General features: G+C 51.4%; 1 protein-coding gene across 5 annotated transcripts in view; it reads left to right on the top strand.

Annotated features, from left to right (window-relative positions):
- IQSEC2 (IQ motif and Sec7 domain ArfGEF 2) overlaps positions 1-18,652 on the top strand; it is a 78,148-nt gene that overhangs the window by 18,880 nt on the left and 40,616 nt on the right. For 3 of the 5 annotated variants that reach the window (XM_044234475.1, XM_044234476.1, XM_044234479.1), the window contains exon 2: positions 6,519-6,548. In XM_044234475.1, the coding sequence (XP_044090410.1) occupies positions 6,519-6,548 (30 nt within the window). Of the gene's footprint in view, positions 1-6,518; positions 6,549-16,975; positions 17,073-18,652 lie in introns of those variants that run through there. The other 2 variants (XM_044234477.1, XM_044234478.1) reach the window with 1 other exon arrangement.

Raw genomic sequence — 18,652 nt, forward strand, 5'->3', positions numbered from 1 at the left:
ACGATGACACGTGGGAGTCTTTCAACAAAAGAACAGGCTTCAGCCCAGCAACTGTAGTGAAGCCCACCACTTGGCAAGCTTCAGCTATGCAGAGAGCTTCCAATCTACTTGTTAGTGTCATGGGAACCAATTGCCAAGGATCACCAGCCAAGGACCCTTAAGACAGGTATATTTGATTTTTGATTTTATGTACATTAAACCTCAGTACAACATTTCTCACACACACACACACACACACACAAACACACACGCCTGCACGCGTGTGTGCTCTCATGCATGCACACATGCACGGGCAAGTCTTAGGTAGCTAGAGATGATCAGATAGTACAAAGCTATTTGAACCTCTAAGAGTGACCAAAAAAGCAAGCAAACAAACAAACAGAAAACAAAGGAACTTGGAAGGAACTGAGGTCAGGAGGGAGGAGAAGAAACCTGGGAAATTAAAGATAGCGAGAGTCAAAATAAAGATTTCAGTGGGAAGTATTAGAAAATAAAAGGAGACAAAATATCCTAGGAGGCAGAATAACAAGATGAAGGAATAGACAACAGAAGAGAAAAGATGAGAAAATTGGAGGATCAGTTGAGGAACTCCAACATCCAACAACAGGAGTTCCAGAAATAGAATGGAGGAAACAGCAGGAAGGAAGGGATCAAAGCCAAAATACAAGAACATGTCCCAGAACTGAAGGATGCAAATCCCACTGAGTAACCAGCAAGATAAATGATAAAAAGATCCACACCAAGGTATGTCTGTGGAATTGCAGAATGCCAGGGATAAAGAGATGATCCTGAAAATTTCCAGGGGTTGGTGAGAAAAACATATCATGCACAAAGTTTCAAGAAAGAGAATGGCATTGGATTTCTCAACAGCAACACTGGAAGCTAGGAGACAGTGGAGCAGTGTTCTCAAAATTCTGAGTGAACATAATTTCCATCCTAGAAGTCTATACTCAGTCAAATTATCAATCAAGGCAGAGAGCATAAGAAAGACATTTTCAGACAGATGAGGTCTAAAGATTTTATGTCCCCGGCCTCTTTTCTCTGGGGAGCTCTGGAGAATGTGCTCCAGCAAAGTGTGGACCTAAAGTCAGAAAAAAGGCCAAGGGATATAGGAAATAGGAAATCCAACACAGAAGACAGGTGAAAGGAATCCCAGAGTGCTAGGGCAGGGACAAGACCCTCCATGCACCATTATGCGGGTCTAGAGAGCACCCAGCCTGAATTGCAGTTGGGACAAATTCTCAAAAGGAAGAAAAAAGAAAAGAAAAAATCTGATGGGTTATCTGAGGTGTCAAAACACATTGAGAAGAGAAATATACTCCCAACAGAGTTCGGGGAAAACCAATCATAGATATGAAGAAAACTAAGCAAGCAAAGACATCACCATCAATACCAGGGAAAAAGTGGGGTGCCTGGGTGGCTCAGTGGGTTAAGCCGCTGCCTTCCGCTTGGGTCATGATCTCAGGGTCCTGGGGTCAAGCCCCGCATCGGGCTCTCTGCTCAGCAGGGAGCCTGCTTCCTCCTCTCTCTCTGCCTGCCTCTCTGCCTGCTTGTCATCTCTGTCAAGTAAATAAAAATTAAAAAAAAATACCAGGGAAAAAGAAAAGTTGTATGGGAAATGAAGTACAGTTACCGCACATACTATGGTGAGCATGAGCAGGGGAGGGGAAGAGAGAGAAGCAGGCTCCCTGCTGAGCAAGGATCGGTCCTGGTTCTCGATCCCAGGACCCTGAGATCATAACCTGAGCCAAAGGCAGCTGTTTAACTGACTGAGCTGCCCAGGCGCCCTGCCTGGGTTCTTTAGAAATGAGAAGGCAAATACCTGAGCAAGCAGTTAAAAGAGATGAAGAGGGTTTGTCTCTGACAGTGGGGGTCAAGGGTGGGAAGGGCGTAGAGTGGGGAATTTGTGTTTTCTGTTATAATCCTCACAGTCCTTGTGACTTGAAAATCTGCATACATTTATTACACAAAAAATGTAAAAAGACACACAAGAAAATAAATTTCACAAGCAGATTAGCAATATAATATGAACATATACTTTAGAAATCTGAAAGTGAACTCAGAAAAAAAATATCATTGAAAAGGAGTCTCATTCTTTTGAGATCCTTTCACAATTTGACTTTTTAAACTATTTCACATATCGCTGTAACACAGTTAAAAGACCTAGAGAGGGGCAGGAGTGTTCCAGGTAGCAAGTACCAGATGTGCTAGAAAAGTCAATGGGAGGGCAGAGTGAGATGGAGAGCTTTGGAGTGCTTGGGCTGAACAGGCAGGGAAGTCAATGAGGGGAGTTACTGAATACTTGAAGCAGGAGAACCACCTCAGCTGATTTGCATTTTAGAGATGTTCTTTCAGCGGTGAGGAGGGAGTGCTCCACTAAGGAGACTTGTAGTTAGACTAGGTGATGGCTAGGAGAGAAGGTCCATGGCTACCCCAGGATTGGTTCTGTGCTTTGCAAGAGACCTGTGAGATCCGTGGGCTAGTGTACCCCTCTTTCTCCTCAGGGCACTGCTGGAAGGAGCCCTATTCACAGTTGTCCTTCAAGCTTCCTTTTTAAATAAAAAAAAAAGATTTTATTTATTTATTTGAGAGAGAACTGAGAATGAGAGAGAAAGAGCATGAGCAGGGGGAGGAGCAGACTCCTCAATGAGCAGGGAGTCCAGTGCGGGCTGGATCCCAGGACCCCAGAATCATGACCTGAGCCAAAGGCAGATGCTTAACCTACTGAGCCCCTCCTTCAAGCCTCCTTAAAAAAATATACCTCCAGGGGCGCCTGGGTGGCTCAGTGGTTTAAGCTCAGGTCATGATCTCAGGGTCCTGGGATCGAGTCCCGCATCGGGCTCTCTGCTCAGCAGGGAGCCTGCTTCCTCCTCTCTCTCTGCCTGCCTCTCTGCCTACTTGTGATCTCTTTCTGTCAAATAAATAAATAAAATCTTTAAAAAAAAATCTACCTCCATGGGTGTCCAGTCTCCTTTCCTTTGACACCAATTTTTTAGACATGTTACTCAACTCAAATCCTGACTTGAGGACCAGTCTTTCTCTTTCAAGTAACTTTGCATGTCTCATTTTTATGTATTTTATGTTTATTAATTTAGCTCTCAGAGGATCATCTTGTTTATCTAATTCTAGGATATTAGGGCAAAGCACCTTATTATTTCCCCACACACTGTTTACAGGAGGCTCAGAGTACCAAAACCAGAGGCAGGGAACGAGTCAGGAGGCTAAGATAGAAACCCCAATATGGCAAATCAAGGGCTTACATTCTTTTCAAGTATTCCGGCCTATTGTCCCCTAAGTCCCTCAAAGTTTCAAGAACTTCCAATATTTTGCTATTTATTGTCCCATCTGCCAAACTGCTTCTCGTACCTGGAAGCAGCAGTGTCAAAGTCCTTGGTCAGGGGCTCTTGACTGGCTCAGTCAGAAGAGCATGAGACTCTTGATCTCAGGGTCATGAGTTTGAGCCCCACATTGGGTGTAGAGATCACTTAAAATCCTTGGTCTGATTACAATGGCCAAGTTTTAGATTCAGAAAATGTGGTCACTGTACTCACAGCTTATAGTAAGTTACTGTTTATTGGGGACCACTCCTGAGGATAGGAATTGGCCCAACTAAACCTTTTGAGACTGGGGTCCTAAGAGGCATTTCATAAGGAGAAGACATTTGGAGTAGCAGGAGAGATGGATCTCTTCTCCTGACATGGATTGATAAAGAGAGGCCTGGTACCCCCAAGTCTTTGGGTCTCTATGTAGGCAGCTGAACCCAGCTGATGCAAAAGAGAAACTCTGGCATTCTGAAGAAATGAGATATTTTAGGGTTAAGGTTAGGGCCTAAGATTGTCTGGAACTCAACTAACATAGCCCCATTATTTATAGATGAGGAACCAAGGTCCAGGGGCAGTGACTTATCCAGGTCTACGCTGTCTCCCAAAGAATGGTCCTGGGATTGAGCCCTGCTCAGTGGGGAGTCTGCTTCTCCCTCTCTCTCTGCCCCTCCCCACACATGCTTATGCACTCCTTCTCTCAAATAAATAAATAAATAAAATCTTTTAAAAAAGAGAGAGAGAGAGAAATGCTTTTGGAACAGAGGTGCATATGTGGTAATCTCTCCGAACAAAGAGTGCTGGAGAAGAAGATTCTGTCTTGACATTAGGGAGGTAGGATAAGGGAACTCATCTTAACAGTGTGTATGTGTCCAGGGTGGTGGTAAGAGCATGGATTTTGGGGTTTATGCCAAGCTCCCCTACCTGTATGCTATATGGCAAATCATTTTGACCTCTCTGAGTCTCAGTTTCATCATCTTAGTATATGTGCTGCCGAAGCGAGCACAGTTTCATCATCTTAGAATTGGAGGAGCAGTTCCCATATTGCAGGATCAGAGAGTCTGCCTGGTGCCTAGCAGGGGCTCAGTGATTATTCACATGCTGATGGCAGTGATTATATAGGTTGCTTATGCTCTAAAGAAGATTGGGGCAAGGGGGTCCACCTGTGAGCTCCTGGAAGGCTCCTATTTATTCCCAGGTCTGGGTCTGATTAAGTGTGTGCTGGGGGTTAGGGATGGGGTGGGGTATCCGAGAAGACAGAGCCCGCTTGGAGCAGAGTATTAGTGTTAGGGAGGGTGGCTGAAGGGTTTGGCCTCAATTCTGTTGACAGTTGGGGAGCCAGCGAAGTCAGACCCCTCCAGCCTGGTCCCTATGAAGAATTGGGCCAGGCCTCAGAAGCAATCTTGCTGCTACAGTGTGAGATGGAAAGTTTTAATAAATGCAAAAAGGTGCTTTGTGGCCCTGGTCCTCTGTCCCTTTAGGGAGCTCTGAAGGCTAAAGGTTAGTGCTACTGTCCTTGGCTGAACACAGACCACGGCCACGCAGACACTGTCCTAGGCGGAGCCTCACAGCCTCCCGGTGGAGGGGAGGGCTTCTCTCCCCCACCCCATTTTCCAAGTGAAAAAGCTGAGGCAGGGCATAGGGGAGTGCCTTCCCCAGGATTATGTGGCTAGCAAGTAGCAGAACTGGGCACTTCGGTGGCTCAGATAGTTAGGCTTCTGCCTTTGGCTCTGGTCATGATCTGGGTCTTGGGATCAAGCCCCACTTCTGGCTCCAGGCTCGAGGGGAGTCTGCTTCTCCCTCTGCCTCTCCTCCTGCTCATGCACTCGCTCTTTCTCGCTCTCTCTCTCTCTCCCCGTAGCTCTCTGTCTCAAAAGAATAAATAAAATCTTTAAAAAAAAAAAAAAAAGAACTGGGCATGCTGTACTCACCCAGTTAGAGCTCCAGCACCCTGAGGCCTGCCTGCCCACCCGCCCCGTGAAGGCTCCATTCACTCTTCTAACAAATACTCCCTCCTGAGGTCCACCTCCTCTCCCTGTGCATCCGTCTCTCACTTTGCACCCAACATAGATGATGCTCCTCTCACTGAGGTTGAGTCTTGGCTCTCTCACCTGAGGATGGAGCCTGTGATGTGTTTTCTTTCCCTTCTCCGCAGGGGAAAAGGTGGGGCAGGGAGTGGGGAGGGGTGTGAAGGAGGAGGAAGAAGACAAAGGGGATGAGAAAGGCTGCTTCCCACACTTTCCCACTTCTTCCAAGTTCATTGGTATCTCTTCCTCCCCTTCCCCACCCCCAAGGCACCAGCTCCACTGTCTAAGTGCCCCCCCAACCCCACCACACACCCTGCCCTGAGGAAGAGCAGCCAGAGGGGCGGGTCTCAGATTTCCTTCATTCCCTCAGTTCCTTCAAAGCTGTCCTGCACTCCATTCTCTTCTCTCGCCCTTCCTTCACCTCTGAGGGGGCCTCACAATGAAGAAGGCAGACCAATGTAGTAGAAAGGAGCCCAGTGGCTGACTCACTTACCCCCTCAGCCTCTTTCTCTTCATCTAGAAAATAAGCAGTTTGGACCAGGCAATTGGCAAAGCCTTTTCTGTGTTGTTAATAATACCTGGCATTTGTCTGCTGGGTTACAAAAGGCTTAATCATCCCAACAACCCTGCCAGAATTGGCCTTGTATTCCAAGTGGGGAGACTGAGGCTCAGGTCCTGAGAAGGGAGGTGGCTTGCCTGGGTCACTGGGCTGGTATGTGGCAGAACGAATATCCAAGGGGAGGTCCCTCTGTGTTTAAAGCTTGGGCTGTGCTTTGGCCCACAGCTGCAGGCTGCCTCTCAGCCACTTGGATTTGGGCCTCGCTTCCCCCTCTGACCCACGAAGCCCCAGGTGGTTGGTTCCAGGCTCCTCTCTGACCTCACCACTTACCACTCCTCCCCTTGCTCCATCCACCCCAGGCACACTGTACCCCTCCCTGTCCCAACAACCCAGGCAGGCCCATCACCATCTCCCAACCTTCGTGCTGGCTCTTCTCTGCATGAAATACACCATCCCTCATATTCGTGATATGTGTTGGCCATGAGGGCAACAGGGAGAAGGCACAGGGAGCCTTTTAGGGCACAGGGCACAGGGAGCCGTTTAGGGCACAGGGAGAAGCAGCATTGAGAGCATATTGCTGATTGTTGATTTTTTTTTCTGTTTCCCTTTCAGATCTGATGGTGAGAATTCCAGGACAGTCAGGTCAGTACCCCCTTTCTCTAGTAGCAGTTGGGAGATGGGACAGAGATTGGGGTGGGGCCCTCTGGTTTGTTACTTGGGGAATCCATGGGCAGGGGCAGGGGTCAACCCCAGGGGTTTTGCCCCATTGGTATTAGGAGTGGGTATGGAGCCGAGTGGGAGGGCTAGGGTGAGTATGGCAGGCGTGGGCAGGGGGGTGAAAACTGTTCCTCAGCCTTTTTGACCCTAGCTCCTCTGGGCTGGTCTGAATTCTAGAGGGACTCATGGCTGCTGCCCCGGTGGGAACGCCAGCCTGCAGAGAGGGTGGCTCTGGACCTGGGACCTTCTCCATCTTCTCCTTTTAGGAGAAGTGGGCATGAGAGAAGGGGGGCTTCCCTGGTCTAGCGCTGGTGCTACGCCCCAAACTGCACCAGCCCTTAGTGGTGGGATCCAGGTGGACTTCCGCTGACACACTCTACACATTATAAACATACCTTATGGTGACTAGGGCACATTTTTTATTTACATGCTGGCTAAAAAGGGCTTACAGGCTTTAGTAAGTTGTCACGGTGTGATCAGTCTGCCACTGGGGGAGGTGGGGTAAAGACAAGGGCTGTTTGTGCCTTTCTGGGGCCTTAACCCATTAGAGGCTTCGTGAGGTCACAAGTATCAAGGATACGGTCTATATGGGAATGATGGGGGACCCAGGCTGAGGCCCATTCACTCTTAGCATCTAGGCCAGGGGCGATGCGGTGGGCTTCTGAGATGAGAGGGACCCAGGCAACAGAGGCATGGGATGGGTACACTGAGTCCCAGCCAGGGCTACATGGTGCCTAACTAGCATACACAGTGCTTTTGTGAAGGGTGGAATCCACTGAGTGGATCGGTGGAAGAATGTTTCCTTCCTGCTACCACAGGGTTACCACAGGGTACCAGGGGCTACCACAGCCTCTCACCAGGGTTCCCAGCTCAGTGAGCAGAGCACAGGTTGCATGTCAGCCCCCGTTTGTTCACAGCCCGCATCTTGGCTGTGAACCCTTGCACAGGGCACAGCTTGCCCAACCGTATGCAGTGGCCCAGGTCTGGCCATTCAGGCAGTGCGGGAGGAGGACTGAGGACCCAGTATCCAGCTGGGAGTGCATAATGAGACACTCCGCTTCCTGGCATCCCAGGCAGGGACCACGGGATGAACACGCTGATAATAGGCCCAGGGTAGGGTCTGTGGCCAGCAGGAAAGCAGGGGACCGTGACGGAGGCAGTCAGGCCTAGCGTCCTGGCAAAGAGTACATGACAAGATGCGATTAGTCCCAGCATGTAGCCAAGGAGTAAAGCATGGGCACAGCCTGTCCTAGCTTTTAGGAAGCCACTAGTCTGACAAAGGACACAGATCCCACTGTCCCACTGCAGGTTTGGAGAAAGACAATGGGGCAACACCACTGAGAGCCCTGCTACTTACTCGTCAAGGAACCTGATCAAAGCCATCTCTAGCTCCCAGCTCTCTGCAGCAGAGAAGTCCCTGGGACCTAGAGCTCAGGGTGTTTACTAATGATCCTAATCATAAGCCACAATGACATGCGTTGGTCCTTTACAACTTACAAATGTTGTCAGGGCCTTCCTTTTGTTTGATCCTCCCAGTGACACTGTAGGAGGGACCTGGGCCGGCTTTATCATCACTGTTTTACAGTTGAAGAAACTGAAGCTGGGGCTGGGTGTGGGTTTTGCCTACAGCCACGCAACAAGGAGATGGCTGGGCCAGGATTCAAACCCAGGTCTGCCTGGCACCAAGCCCGGAGCCCTGCCCACGCCACCACTGCGGGAGCTCTTGACAGCCTTGCAGATAATAATAATCCTTCTCATCATCATCCTAATATTAGTAATAATAGCGGTGATCATTTGCTTCTTACATATTAAGAACTCTGAACATGATCTTATTTAGTGCTCACAACAGCCCTGTTATATGTGTTTTGGGATCCCTGATTTACAGATGAGGAAAAGGAGGTGCCCCAGAGGGTCAGCGCCTTGCCTGAGGAAAGAAGAGCAAGAGGTCAGGGTGGAATCACTCTGCTGTTTCCAAAGCCAGCATTTGTTTTATTAAGGCATACTTCCCAAATCCGTCCTGGGCCCCCCCATCCAGGAGTCTGCAGGGGCCTGGAAGACTCAGCAGTTGGGAAGCAAGGGTCACATTTGGGCTGTGGAAGGGTCCTCAACATAGCCCCTATGCGGCAAGATCTGGCAAACATGGTGGGAAGAGCCTGGAACTTGGAACTGAGGGCTATGAGCAGGGGCCGGGGGCGGGGGGCATGTGAGGATGCTACCAGGACCTCACCTAGATTCTTGAGCTCACTTCAGTTAGGAGTCTGGGAGAGCTTCCTGGAGAAGGCAGAATCCGATCTGGGCTGTGGCAGACTGATAGGCTGACTCTGCATGGAGGCTGGGTGGGGGTGGGGTGGGGGTGGGGGATGGGGTTCACATCTCTGGAAGTGGAACCAGTGTGCATCAGAAGTAAGGACAAGATCAGAATGGGTTCGGTGGATTGGGCTGAAATAGATCTGGGCAGGAAAAGAGCTAAAGTTCAGAACACGGACGGGAAGGGAGCGGGGGTTAGGTCAGATACCGTCTGTCATCAGTGGGAGCCAGGGAAGGCTGGCAGGGAGAGACTGGACTCTGCAGGGTAGCAAGGGCAGTGACTGGATCTGGGCAAAGGGCTCTATTTATGGCCAGGTCACTTTCTAGCTATGTGACTTTAGAAAAATCTGTTCATCCCTTGGAGCCCCCAGTGTCCTCATCTAATAAAGGTCGTGTGTCTGTGTGTGTAAAAGGGAAAGGTTTAGATGGGGAGAAGGCATGCCAAGGAGAGGGGCTAGGCCTTGGCTATTTCGACAGCAGTGCAGCAAGGAAGGAGCAGGGTCAGTAAATCGAAAAGCCACTGAGGCCTGAGGGCTTCTAAGTATGGGGTGCCAGAGGAAGTGTGGAGTCTAATTAGAGCTGAACAGCTGGTGTTGCGTGAGGACTGTGGCAGAGGAAGGTGCCTGGACTTCCTGTGGATTTGTGAAAAGTTGTCAAGCCTACAGGCACTCAAAACCAAGGTCTGCAGAGGGTGATGGCTCAAGCTCACAAAGCTAGTTCTCAGTGGAGCCTGCTTCCTAGCTATGTGCTCTCTGCAAAGTCTCTGAACTTCTCTGATCCTTGGCTTCCTCATGGTGAAATGGGGACAATTCTGACTTCTCTGGGTGAGGTGGAGAAATGAAAGTAAAACAGGTTTCAGCATCTAATAGTGCACAATACAGAGTAGTGCTCTCTGCCCTCCTCTACCCCAGTCCATTGTCTTTAATGGATAGTCAAGCTTGAGGATGTGGAGATGTGCCCCAAGAGGTAGGAGGGCACGATACCTCTGCTGCCAGAAGCCAGAAGCCTAGGAATCCCAGGTTTGGACGCACTGCCATGGTAGGGAGGCTCTGGCTGAGACTTAGGGGGCTTTGGGGACCAGGCTGGGGTTGCCAGGCACGCAAGGATGAGAGCCGAGGAGGTGGCCCGTTGCTAGGGAAGGAGGGAGAAGGGGGAGTCAGTGACACCCGCAGAGTCAGGGATGTCCCCATGGCAACAGGAGCCGCTGCATTGGGGAGGAGAAGTGGGAGGAGGAGCCACTGCTGGCTTGGTTCCCAGAGGAGGCCTCCCACTCTGGGCTTCCGTGCCCCCATCTGTCCAACAGCGATGGTGATGGTAGTTTGAATTAGATAATCTGTAAGATTCTTCCTTGTTTTGACCTCTTGGCAATCCAGGGTAGCTGAGACCTCACGAATCTTCTGTGGCTCCCCCAGCCACATATCAGAGATGCCACCAGTCCCCGGAGGCAATCCAGCTGTGTTCAAGTCTTCCCTCACATGCGGCCTCTTGTTCGGTGGTGTAGCCTTGTTGCCCTCCCTGTCCAACTCTCTGTTCCCACCACGTCCTGTGCCTGGAACCCTGTCACTTGAGTGTCTGCTGAATGCCTTCTGGCTCTGGGGGCCCAACGCCATCCTGCTCACTCAGGGAAGTGTTCCCTGGCTGCCCCGGTCCATCCAGCCTGCTTCCTCCCTCCTGGGATGCTCTGGCCCTGAAGGTCTGAACTCCTCCCTGCTGCCCTGAGTATTCACTGCTGCCATTTCTCAGGCAGCTTCTAAGGACCGGGCTCCACATGGAATGCCTGACAGGCTCAAGTCTCTGGCATCATGTCACGAATCTCCATTTTTCGGGTGAGGCAGGCTCTGTGAGCATATGTGACTCTGTTTGCCGTTCCCCGGGGTACTGCAGGGTGGAAATGGGCTTGAAACTCGGCTCTGCCTAATTGCTGCTACCCCAGGCCTGAGGTGGGGTGTTGTTCACAGCGGCAGCACTCAGTGAGCCCTGCTGAAGCCGTGTATGCCAGGCCCCTTGCTGACCACTTTACCTGTACTCTCTCATTTAATCTCCATAATAATGCTATCGGGTGTATATTCTTGTAATTTTACCAGTGAGGAGACCAATCTTAGCTGAAGTTATTTAGCCCACAGGAGACCTAGGATAGAAATTCAGACCATCAGAGCTGCAGTCACCACTGTATACTGGAGTCAACCCAACTGCATTCCAGAAGTCCGCAGAGCATTCCTTGGGTACTGGACCTGGTTGGGTGGTCTGATGGGGCTGGGGCTGGGGAGACAAAAGCGGAGTACACACAGACAAGCCGGCTCTGGCAAGCCCATATGGGAGCGTGCTGAAGAGGAGAAGCCAGTTGTGAGGACAAGAGTTGGGAGTGGGTAGAGCTGGAACAGCAGTAGGATAGAGGAGGAAGGGGGGGGTAGTTGGGTAATTTTCCCAAAGGAGGTGCCATTCCAGGAAGCTCATGAGGGACAAGAAGGGGTAAGAGGGTCTTCCCTCCCCTTCCTGTTTTGCCTTCCCCTGCCTCTGCCTGGCCCAGCCCCAGGAAGTGGGTGACCCCTAAGCTGGCTTCGTGCCTAGTTGGCACCAAAATAAACTTGCCTTCTCTCTCTTCCCCTCCCCTTGCCTCTGTCCCCTCTGTCCTGGCTTTAATTAGCAGCCCTAGGGATGAGTCACTTGGCAGCTGGGGAGGGAGGCTGCGCAGAGCCCAGTCAAGGCGCGACTCTTGCCCTGAGCCTTGTGGGCAGTGCCACTGAGTTCATGTGTGTCGGCACACTCCTGTGTGCCACTGATTCCATGTCCCTGCGGGTGTGGAGAGCACAGGGGCACTGGAACTTGTCCATGGGCATCTGGGTGTCTGCATGAAAGCATCTCTAATCATCCCTGCCTTTGTTTCTGCATGCCACTGAATGTCAGCGTGTGTGGGTGCGTGGCTGTAGCGTGTGTCTAGGGTAGCAACTGTCAGGAAATGAGGGAGCGTTTGAGTAAGCAAACACAAACACTTTATAATTGCCTTCCCCCCTCCCTCCATCATGTTCTCTATGTGGTCTTGCTTATGCAAGCCCTGCACTTATATCCCCAATTTTCCCTTGTCTTAGTCTGGGTACATTTTGTTGCAGGAACAGAAGCCCACTCAAACTCGCTCCAGAATTAAGAGTTGGGGGGGGGGGTACTACTGTGAGGCTATATCTCACAGAATCTGAGAAATGAAGTATACAGAGCCAGGCCTCACACCAACTGGAAGCAGGCCCAAGAAGTCAAGAACCCATATTTCTTTCTCCCTCTCTCTCTCTCTTTCTCTCTCTCTTTCTCTGCATCTCCCAGGCCCATGTCTCATCTCTCTATGTATCTCATGGCTTGCTTGGTCCCTGTCATCTCTCTGTCACGGACTCGTTTCTCTGGACTAGCCCTCTCTGCTTTCAACAAGACCTGCTGTGGCTGCCAACCCGCAAGCTACGTGACCTTCCAGCTTAAGGGTCCATTTCACGTGCCTGCAGTGTTTCTGTCCAGCCCGGGGTAACATAAGACAGCAAGGGGCTATCGGTGGGAGTCCGTTCCCTTAGAAGTGGGTGAGGGGAGAGAGGTCAGATATTTCCACGGTAAGCAGTTTTTCTTAGTGCGCAAATGAGGTCAGCGCCTGGGGTGGGGAAGGTCTGCTCAGAGCCCAAGGAGGTCAGATTGCCCATCCATCACGACTTCCATTCCCACTCTAATGCAAGTTGACCTTTGCTGACTATGCTTTCAAGTTCCATGGTCTTCCATCAAAACACCCCATTTTATCAAAACAATTCCCCCCTTTAAATGCCAGAGCAGTTTTTAAGGGCACAGTAAATATTACCATTGCTACAAGTGTGTGGTGGTTTTCATAGCCTTGGAACAACTGGCATAAATGCTACTCATAGTACCAGCTGCTACCAAGTTGTTGGTAGCTTTGGGAATTTTCACATTTTATTAGCGCATGACTGAATTTATAGTTATCTGCAGTATATAATTACAAGCACACATTATCAATATTATCAGCTTGACGCTTGAGCTTACTTTTCCATTAATACAAACCCCTGCCGTTTTTACATTAATTACAGAGAGAATTAATGACCTCTTAGACAAGTTTTCACCTATGAGTAAAGAGTTTGGAACCAGCTGTGCCCATTATGACTGCTCTCCAGATGCAGGAGCAATACCCACGGCTCTGACTTTGGCCTTGGCCTCACACGCTCTGACTGAGACTTAGAGGCTGCCCACCGCCTCCCCAGCGGCCTCCTGTTTCTGGCCGGTGGTGCTGTTGTTATTTTTAATAAGATTGATAGTTTTCTCATTATCATTAAAACCATCTTCCACGTGTAAATCGTAAATGTGAGTGGGAGAGATCATCCCAGGTTCAGGGCAGAGTCTCCTTCAACTTCTCCCCTCCCTGCCTTTTAAAAAAAAAAACTATTCCAAATATTAATAATTGCTTTTGATCCACAAAATGTCCGCTGTGTATTAGGTACTGTTAGGGAGAATTTGGCACACATTCTCTTTAAACCTCCTGGCCACCCTGCCGAGTAGGGGCAATTGTGTGCACATCACAGCTGTGGGGAAACTGAAGCCTGTGGTGGTAAAGTGAATTGCCAGAGTCCTCCATCCATCCATCCACCCACCCACCTGTCCACCCACCCTTCCATCCATTCATCCACCGATCCATTCACTCACTCCAGGATGATTTATTGAGTACCTCCCGTGTGCCAGGCATTGCGCTAAATTAGAGGCAGTTGATACAATGGTGAAGACTAGAGTCCTGCCTGGAACAAACTCACTGTCCATTAGGGAAACAGACGAGAAAACAGACAATTACTGGGGAAGTGCAGGGCGGGATCATCTCAGTACCCAAGCAAGCCTGAGGGCCAGGAAGGCGTCTCTAAGCTGACATCTAAGTTGAGATTGGAGGGCAAGTAGGAGTTGGCCAGGTGAGGAGTGGGGGTGCGGTGAGGTGAAGGGGAGAGTGTCCCAGGCAGAGCAGAAAATATATGCCATGACTGTGTGAGGTGTGTTTGTCACCTGCGTTTGTGAAGAACTAAAGCTGTATCTGTAGAGGAACGGGGCTGTCGTGAGAAATGGTCCAAACGGGAGCAGAAGGTAAATTGGGAGGCTGTGACTGGGACCCTGATCAATTGGGCCCAGAGCTGAGGAGCTGCATGCCCCAAGAACAGAGTTTTTCCCTGCTTCCCTGCGCACCTGGTCCTGGGGCCCCACCTCGGTTCTCCTGGGCAGCATCAGGCCAAGATTCCAATGGCCGCAGTGCCCTCTAGTGTCCACCAGCCCATCTTGCAGCCTCCGCCTCAGGCTGGTTTGTCTACCACCACCTCCACTTACTGACCTGTGTGACTAGGTGCCCTGTGCTGGGTGCTGGGGACAGGCGGATAAGTAAGCCTCAGCCCCTGTCCCCACAGGGCCCCGGCCCAGAGGGAGCTTCAGCATGTGAACAGACCATGCAGAGACAAGCTCAGGATGGGAAGGAAACAGGGGAGGGGGGTCAGGGTGGTTTCCCAGAGGGCACAACCTCTAAGCTGACTTGTGAAGAACAAAGGGGAGCTAGGAAGGTGGAGATGGGGCAGTGGGGGTGGGGAGGTGGGGAATGGCTTTTGAGTGGAAGCCAAGGGAAGGCTTGAACAGCCTTGTAGGCAAGAATGTGAGCGCTTCTGTCTGGGTGGAGCACTGGTTGAAGTTGAGGGTGGGGTGGGGGAAGGCTCAGACTAGCAGCCAGCTCAGAGAAGGTTCTAGGGCGCCTGCCCCTAGCTTAGGGTTGGCACTAAGTGAATGGAATCGTATAAGGAGCTTCCCTGCCCTTTGGGGATCATAAACCCATCTGCTCTCCCCTCAGACATGCTGTTACTCATTAATATTTTCCATACAATTTCAAGGGCTTCAGAGATACTCCCCCTCCCCACAGTGGGCACACCCACGAACCACAGGCTGCCAAACTGCTCTTAGTATCAATACTGAAACTTTATTGTGGCCTCAGAGGCTCTGCAGGATTGGACCCCCCGCCTACATCTCCAGTCTCCCCTCTCTCCCCCTCGCTTTTCCCACTCAGTTGCATTGGCCTCCTCGCAGTTCCTAGAAATATAGCCTTGGGTCCTTTGTCCAAGTTGTTTCCTCAGCCTGAAACACTCTCCCCTGCCACCTCCCCTTTTTGCCCAGCTTCATTCCATTTGTTGGTGAATGTCTGTCTCCTCTCAGATACAAGCTCCATGAGATAAGGCCCTGTGCCTGGTCCACAGGACCTGTTGAATAAGTGAGTGAAGGCCCCACTAGTGCCCTGCGGCCGGGGTCAAGCTCCTCACCCTTAATTCCTCTTCTTTTTGGCTCACTGGGTCATCACATGAGTCTACCCAACGTGCTTAGATATGTCTGGGTTCCAGGAGTGGCTCAGAGATATTTTCCAAGAATTCTCCTCTTCCCTGAAACAAAGAGGCTTCCCCGTGGGTCTCCCCAGTCTTCCTGGGAGAGAGGTCAGACTCTTTCAGGCTCAAGCTGACTCTTCATCATATATGCACATTTGTTTCACTGAATCCTCACAAGAACCCGTGAAGTAGAAATTTGCCACTTGTCTCTTAGAGATAAAGAAACTGAGCCTCGGAGGGGTTATCTAGCTAGAAAGTGGTAGAGCTAGGACTTGCACTGGCTCTACCTGGCCCCCAGGTATAGGCCCTTTGCCTCACCACAGAGGGGAAGGAGTTTGCCCTGGGTCACACAACCCTCAGGCCGGGACTAGAGCTTCTGTCTCTCAGCTTCTACCAGGCCAAGAGGAAGGTCTGGCCAGGGGTGCGTGGGCACAAGGCACAGCAACTGCAGGAGCGAGAAGGGCTGCTGAAGGAGAGAGAAAAAAGCAGTTGAGGCTGGAGCTGAGCCCTGAGGACCAGGGGCTTTAGAGAGTGGGAGGAGGGAGAGGAGGCCACAACTGGCCCACAGATGCCAACTTTGCGGTGGTCCAAAGGGCGTATCTCTCAGCGGCTTTGGCTTTCTTAAGAGGAACCAGCTGCCCCAGCAGGGAGGCAGGAAGACAGGAAGGCTGGCCTGTTGCCTGTCAGTTCCTATTCCTTCTAGATCACTGCCCCCCTGGCTCCTCCCAGGGCCGCCTTCTGCTTAGAACAGCCAGGGGCCTGGGCTCTGGGGCCGTGAAAGGATAGGAGCACTCTGAGCTGGAGCTGGGGGACTCTTCAGGATCACCACCCCCCCAACACACACAATCCTTCACATAGTCCAAATTCTCTCCTTTCTCCAGCCCCACCCATATGTGACAGGTAGGTGGGAGTCAGGGCATCTGGATTCTAGTCTGACTGACTGTGTGAACATTAGCAAGACTCTTCGCCTCTACAGGCCTCAATTTCCCCATCTATCAGGTCAGGCAGGGCAGTTTCCCTGGGAGAAGAGCCTCTTGATCCAGAATGGCGTTTCTTCTGATTTTTGCTTTTCTCTTCAGGTAGCATTTCTCTTAGCCAGTCCAGGAAACTGGACTGTGAGCTTATTGCAGTGGTCAGGCATATTGGCCAGGGCCTCATCTTGATTTCCCCAAATGGTTGATTTGAATATTACTTGATCTGGAGCATCAGGGCACAGCAACAAAACAGAGTCTCTTTAATTGCACGGAAGATGAGAATGTTTGTTGAAGAGCTTCTGTGGAAAGTTTTCAGCAGTATGGCCGAGGGGGGAAGAATCCTGATCTGGGGAATGGCCAAATCAGGTCTTGAACTTGAGGTTCCGCCACTTTGTAGCACAGTACCTGTGCCCAGTTACTTAGTCTCCCGGCCTCAGTTTTCCCCTTAGGAGACTAGGGCTAGTGACACATAATTGAGAAGGTGCTTGGGGAGATTCCAGCAAAGATGCATATAGGGAGCTTAGCCTGGCTTTGGCCTGGAGGAGTCAACTGTGAGTTCTCAAAACTGCTTCCTCTTACTTGGCGTTCCCAGGCCTCCTGGGGAAGCAGGGGAAGGAGCAAAGTTTCCAGTTGCAGTTTGGCCTACCGCCCAGCTGGCCTGGCCCCGCCTCTTTGGTTCTTCCTTCTAGGGAGGGGCAGGGGAGGAGGGGGTGGTGACAAAGTGGAGGCACCGCCGGCCAGGGGGCCTGCCCTCAGGATAGGTCCAGACCCATGGAGACCCCCGAGAGGAGTAGCAGGTAGGAACCTAGCCCCCCACCTCCCACCCTGTAGCCTGACCCCCTCCTTCCCTGCCCGGGCCACCGGCCTTGGGCTGCTGATTCAGCAGCCTCCTGTCTTCCTGGTTCCTGGCTCCCCTTATGGACTCTTGGAGGCCTTTGGCTTTAGGAGGGAGTTTGTGAGAGCCAGTGCGCATGGACCTCTGGGTGCCCAGCACTGGGAGGACCCTGGAGCCCTGAGCAGCACAGTCCATGGGCCCTTGAGTGGCCCCCTTGGCTTGTTAGTCTGGCTCAGCACTGTAGGGCTCCCCACAGCTGCTGAGCTTCTCTGATGCGAACATTTCAGCAGCTGGAGGGGCTCTGCATCTCAGGTTTAATGAGATAAGGAGTCAAGAACTGGGGCTGCTGACTGGCACATAGATGGCACTTGAGAAACACTCTTTCTGATGACGACAAGTACTTCAGAGTCTCTGACAAGAACAGATTCTAAGATGTCTATAAGGATATAAGATTTGGGCATCCTCCAAATCACAAGTGAGATACTGGGTAGCTGGAATGGCCTGCAGCCACATTTCCCAGCCTTTACTTGGGCTCTGGAATGGCTGGGCCCTGACCACAACCTGCCTTCAGGGGCTTGTGGGGGACAGGGGCTGGCTGACCTGGAAGGGCCAGCTCTACTCCCAGGGTCCGCCCTGCACTGGATAAACCAGGCCCTCAGCCTCACTCCCCTTACGTCCCTCCAGCCCCCCCCACCCCTGCCCCCGCCAGTCTCTGGACTTTAATCATGGGAAGCAGGAGGCAACGGGGCCTTTGGACCCAGCAATAGGGGTGGGGGCACAGCCCTGGGGGGTGGAGTATGGGCTGTGCCCTGGGCTGGGGGCACAACACTGACCTTGGAAGCCAAGACTCCTGCTGGGAACCACCCTGTCCTCTGGCTCACTGGGCCCCACCCACCCACTCAGCCCCAGTCCCCATCCTGTCACCTAGACCACTGAGACCTTGTCAGCTCTCCTCCACCCTGGCTGCTCCTTTCCTTTGCTCTGGTGCTCTCTGCCTCTCCCTGTCTTCTCTCCGTGTCTTTTGTCTCACCCTTTCTCTGTCTTCCTCTTTCTCTGTCTTTTCTCCTTTTCTGTCTCAACTTTTCCTTGTCTCTTTCGGTTTCTTTCCGATCCTTCTCCCTCTCCTCCTACAGTGTTTCCTCCACCCACCTGGCCTGCGTTCTTCCCCCTCTTTGGATCCGGAACCTCTTCTCTCTCCATCTCTTCCTCCCTTTCTATAAGGGAAAGCCCTCCCATACAGCTTTCCCCTTTCTCTTTCATCTCCCCTCCCCTACCCTCTTCCCTACCCCTGTAGCGTCTGGTGTGAGGAGGGCTCCCTTCCCCCTTCCCTGCTGTGGTGTCCCAGTGTCTCCGTGGCTCAGGTCCCCACGGAGTCACCTGGAACACAGGAGGCCCAGACCGGCTCTTTTGTCTCTGCTGCCCCCTGTTGTCATTGTGTTCTGTTTGTGGTTTGAGTGCCGTCCTCTCTTTCTTGACTTTGTGGTTTTTTTCTTTTTTCTTCCTTCCTTCCTTCCTTCCTTCCTTCCTTCCTTCCTTCCTTCC

The sequence above is a fragment of the Neovison vison genome, chromosome X (assembly GCF_020171115.1).
Source record: "Neovison vison isolate M4711 chromosome X, ASM_NN_V1, whole genome shotgun sequence".
NCBI lineage: Eukaryota > Metazoa > Chordata > Mammalia > Carnivora > Mustelidae > Neogale > Neogale vison.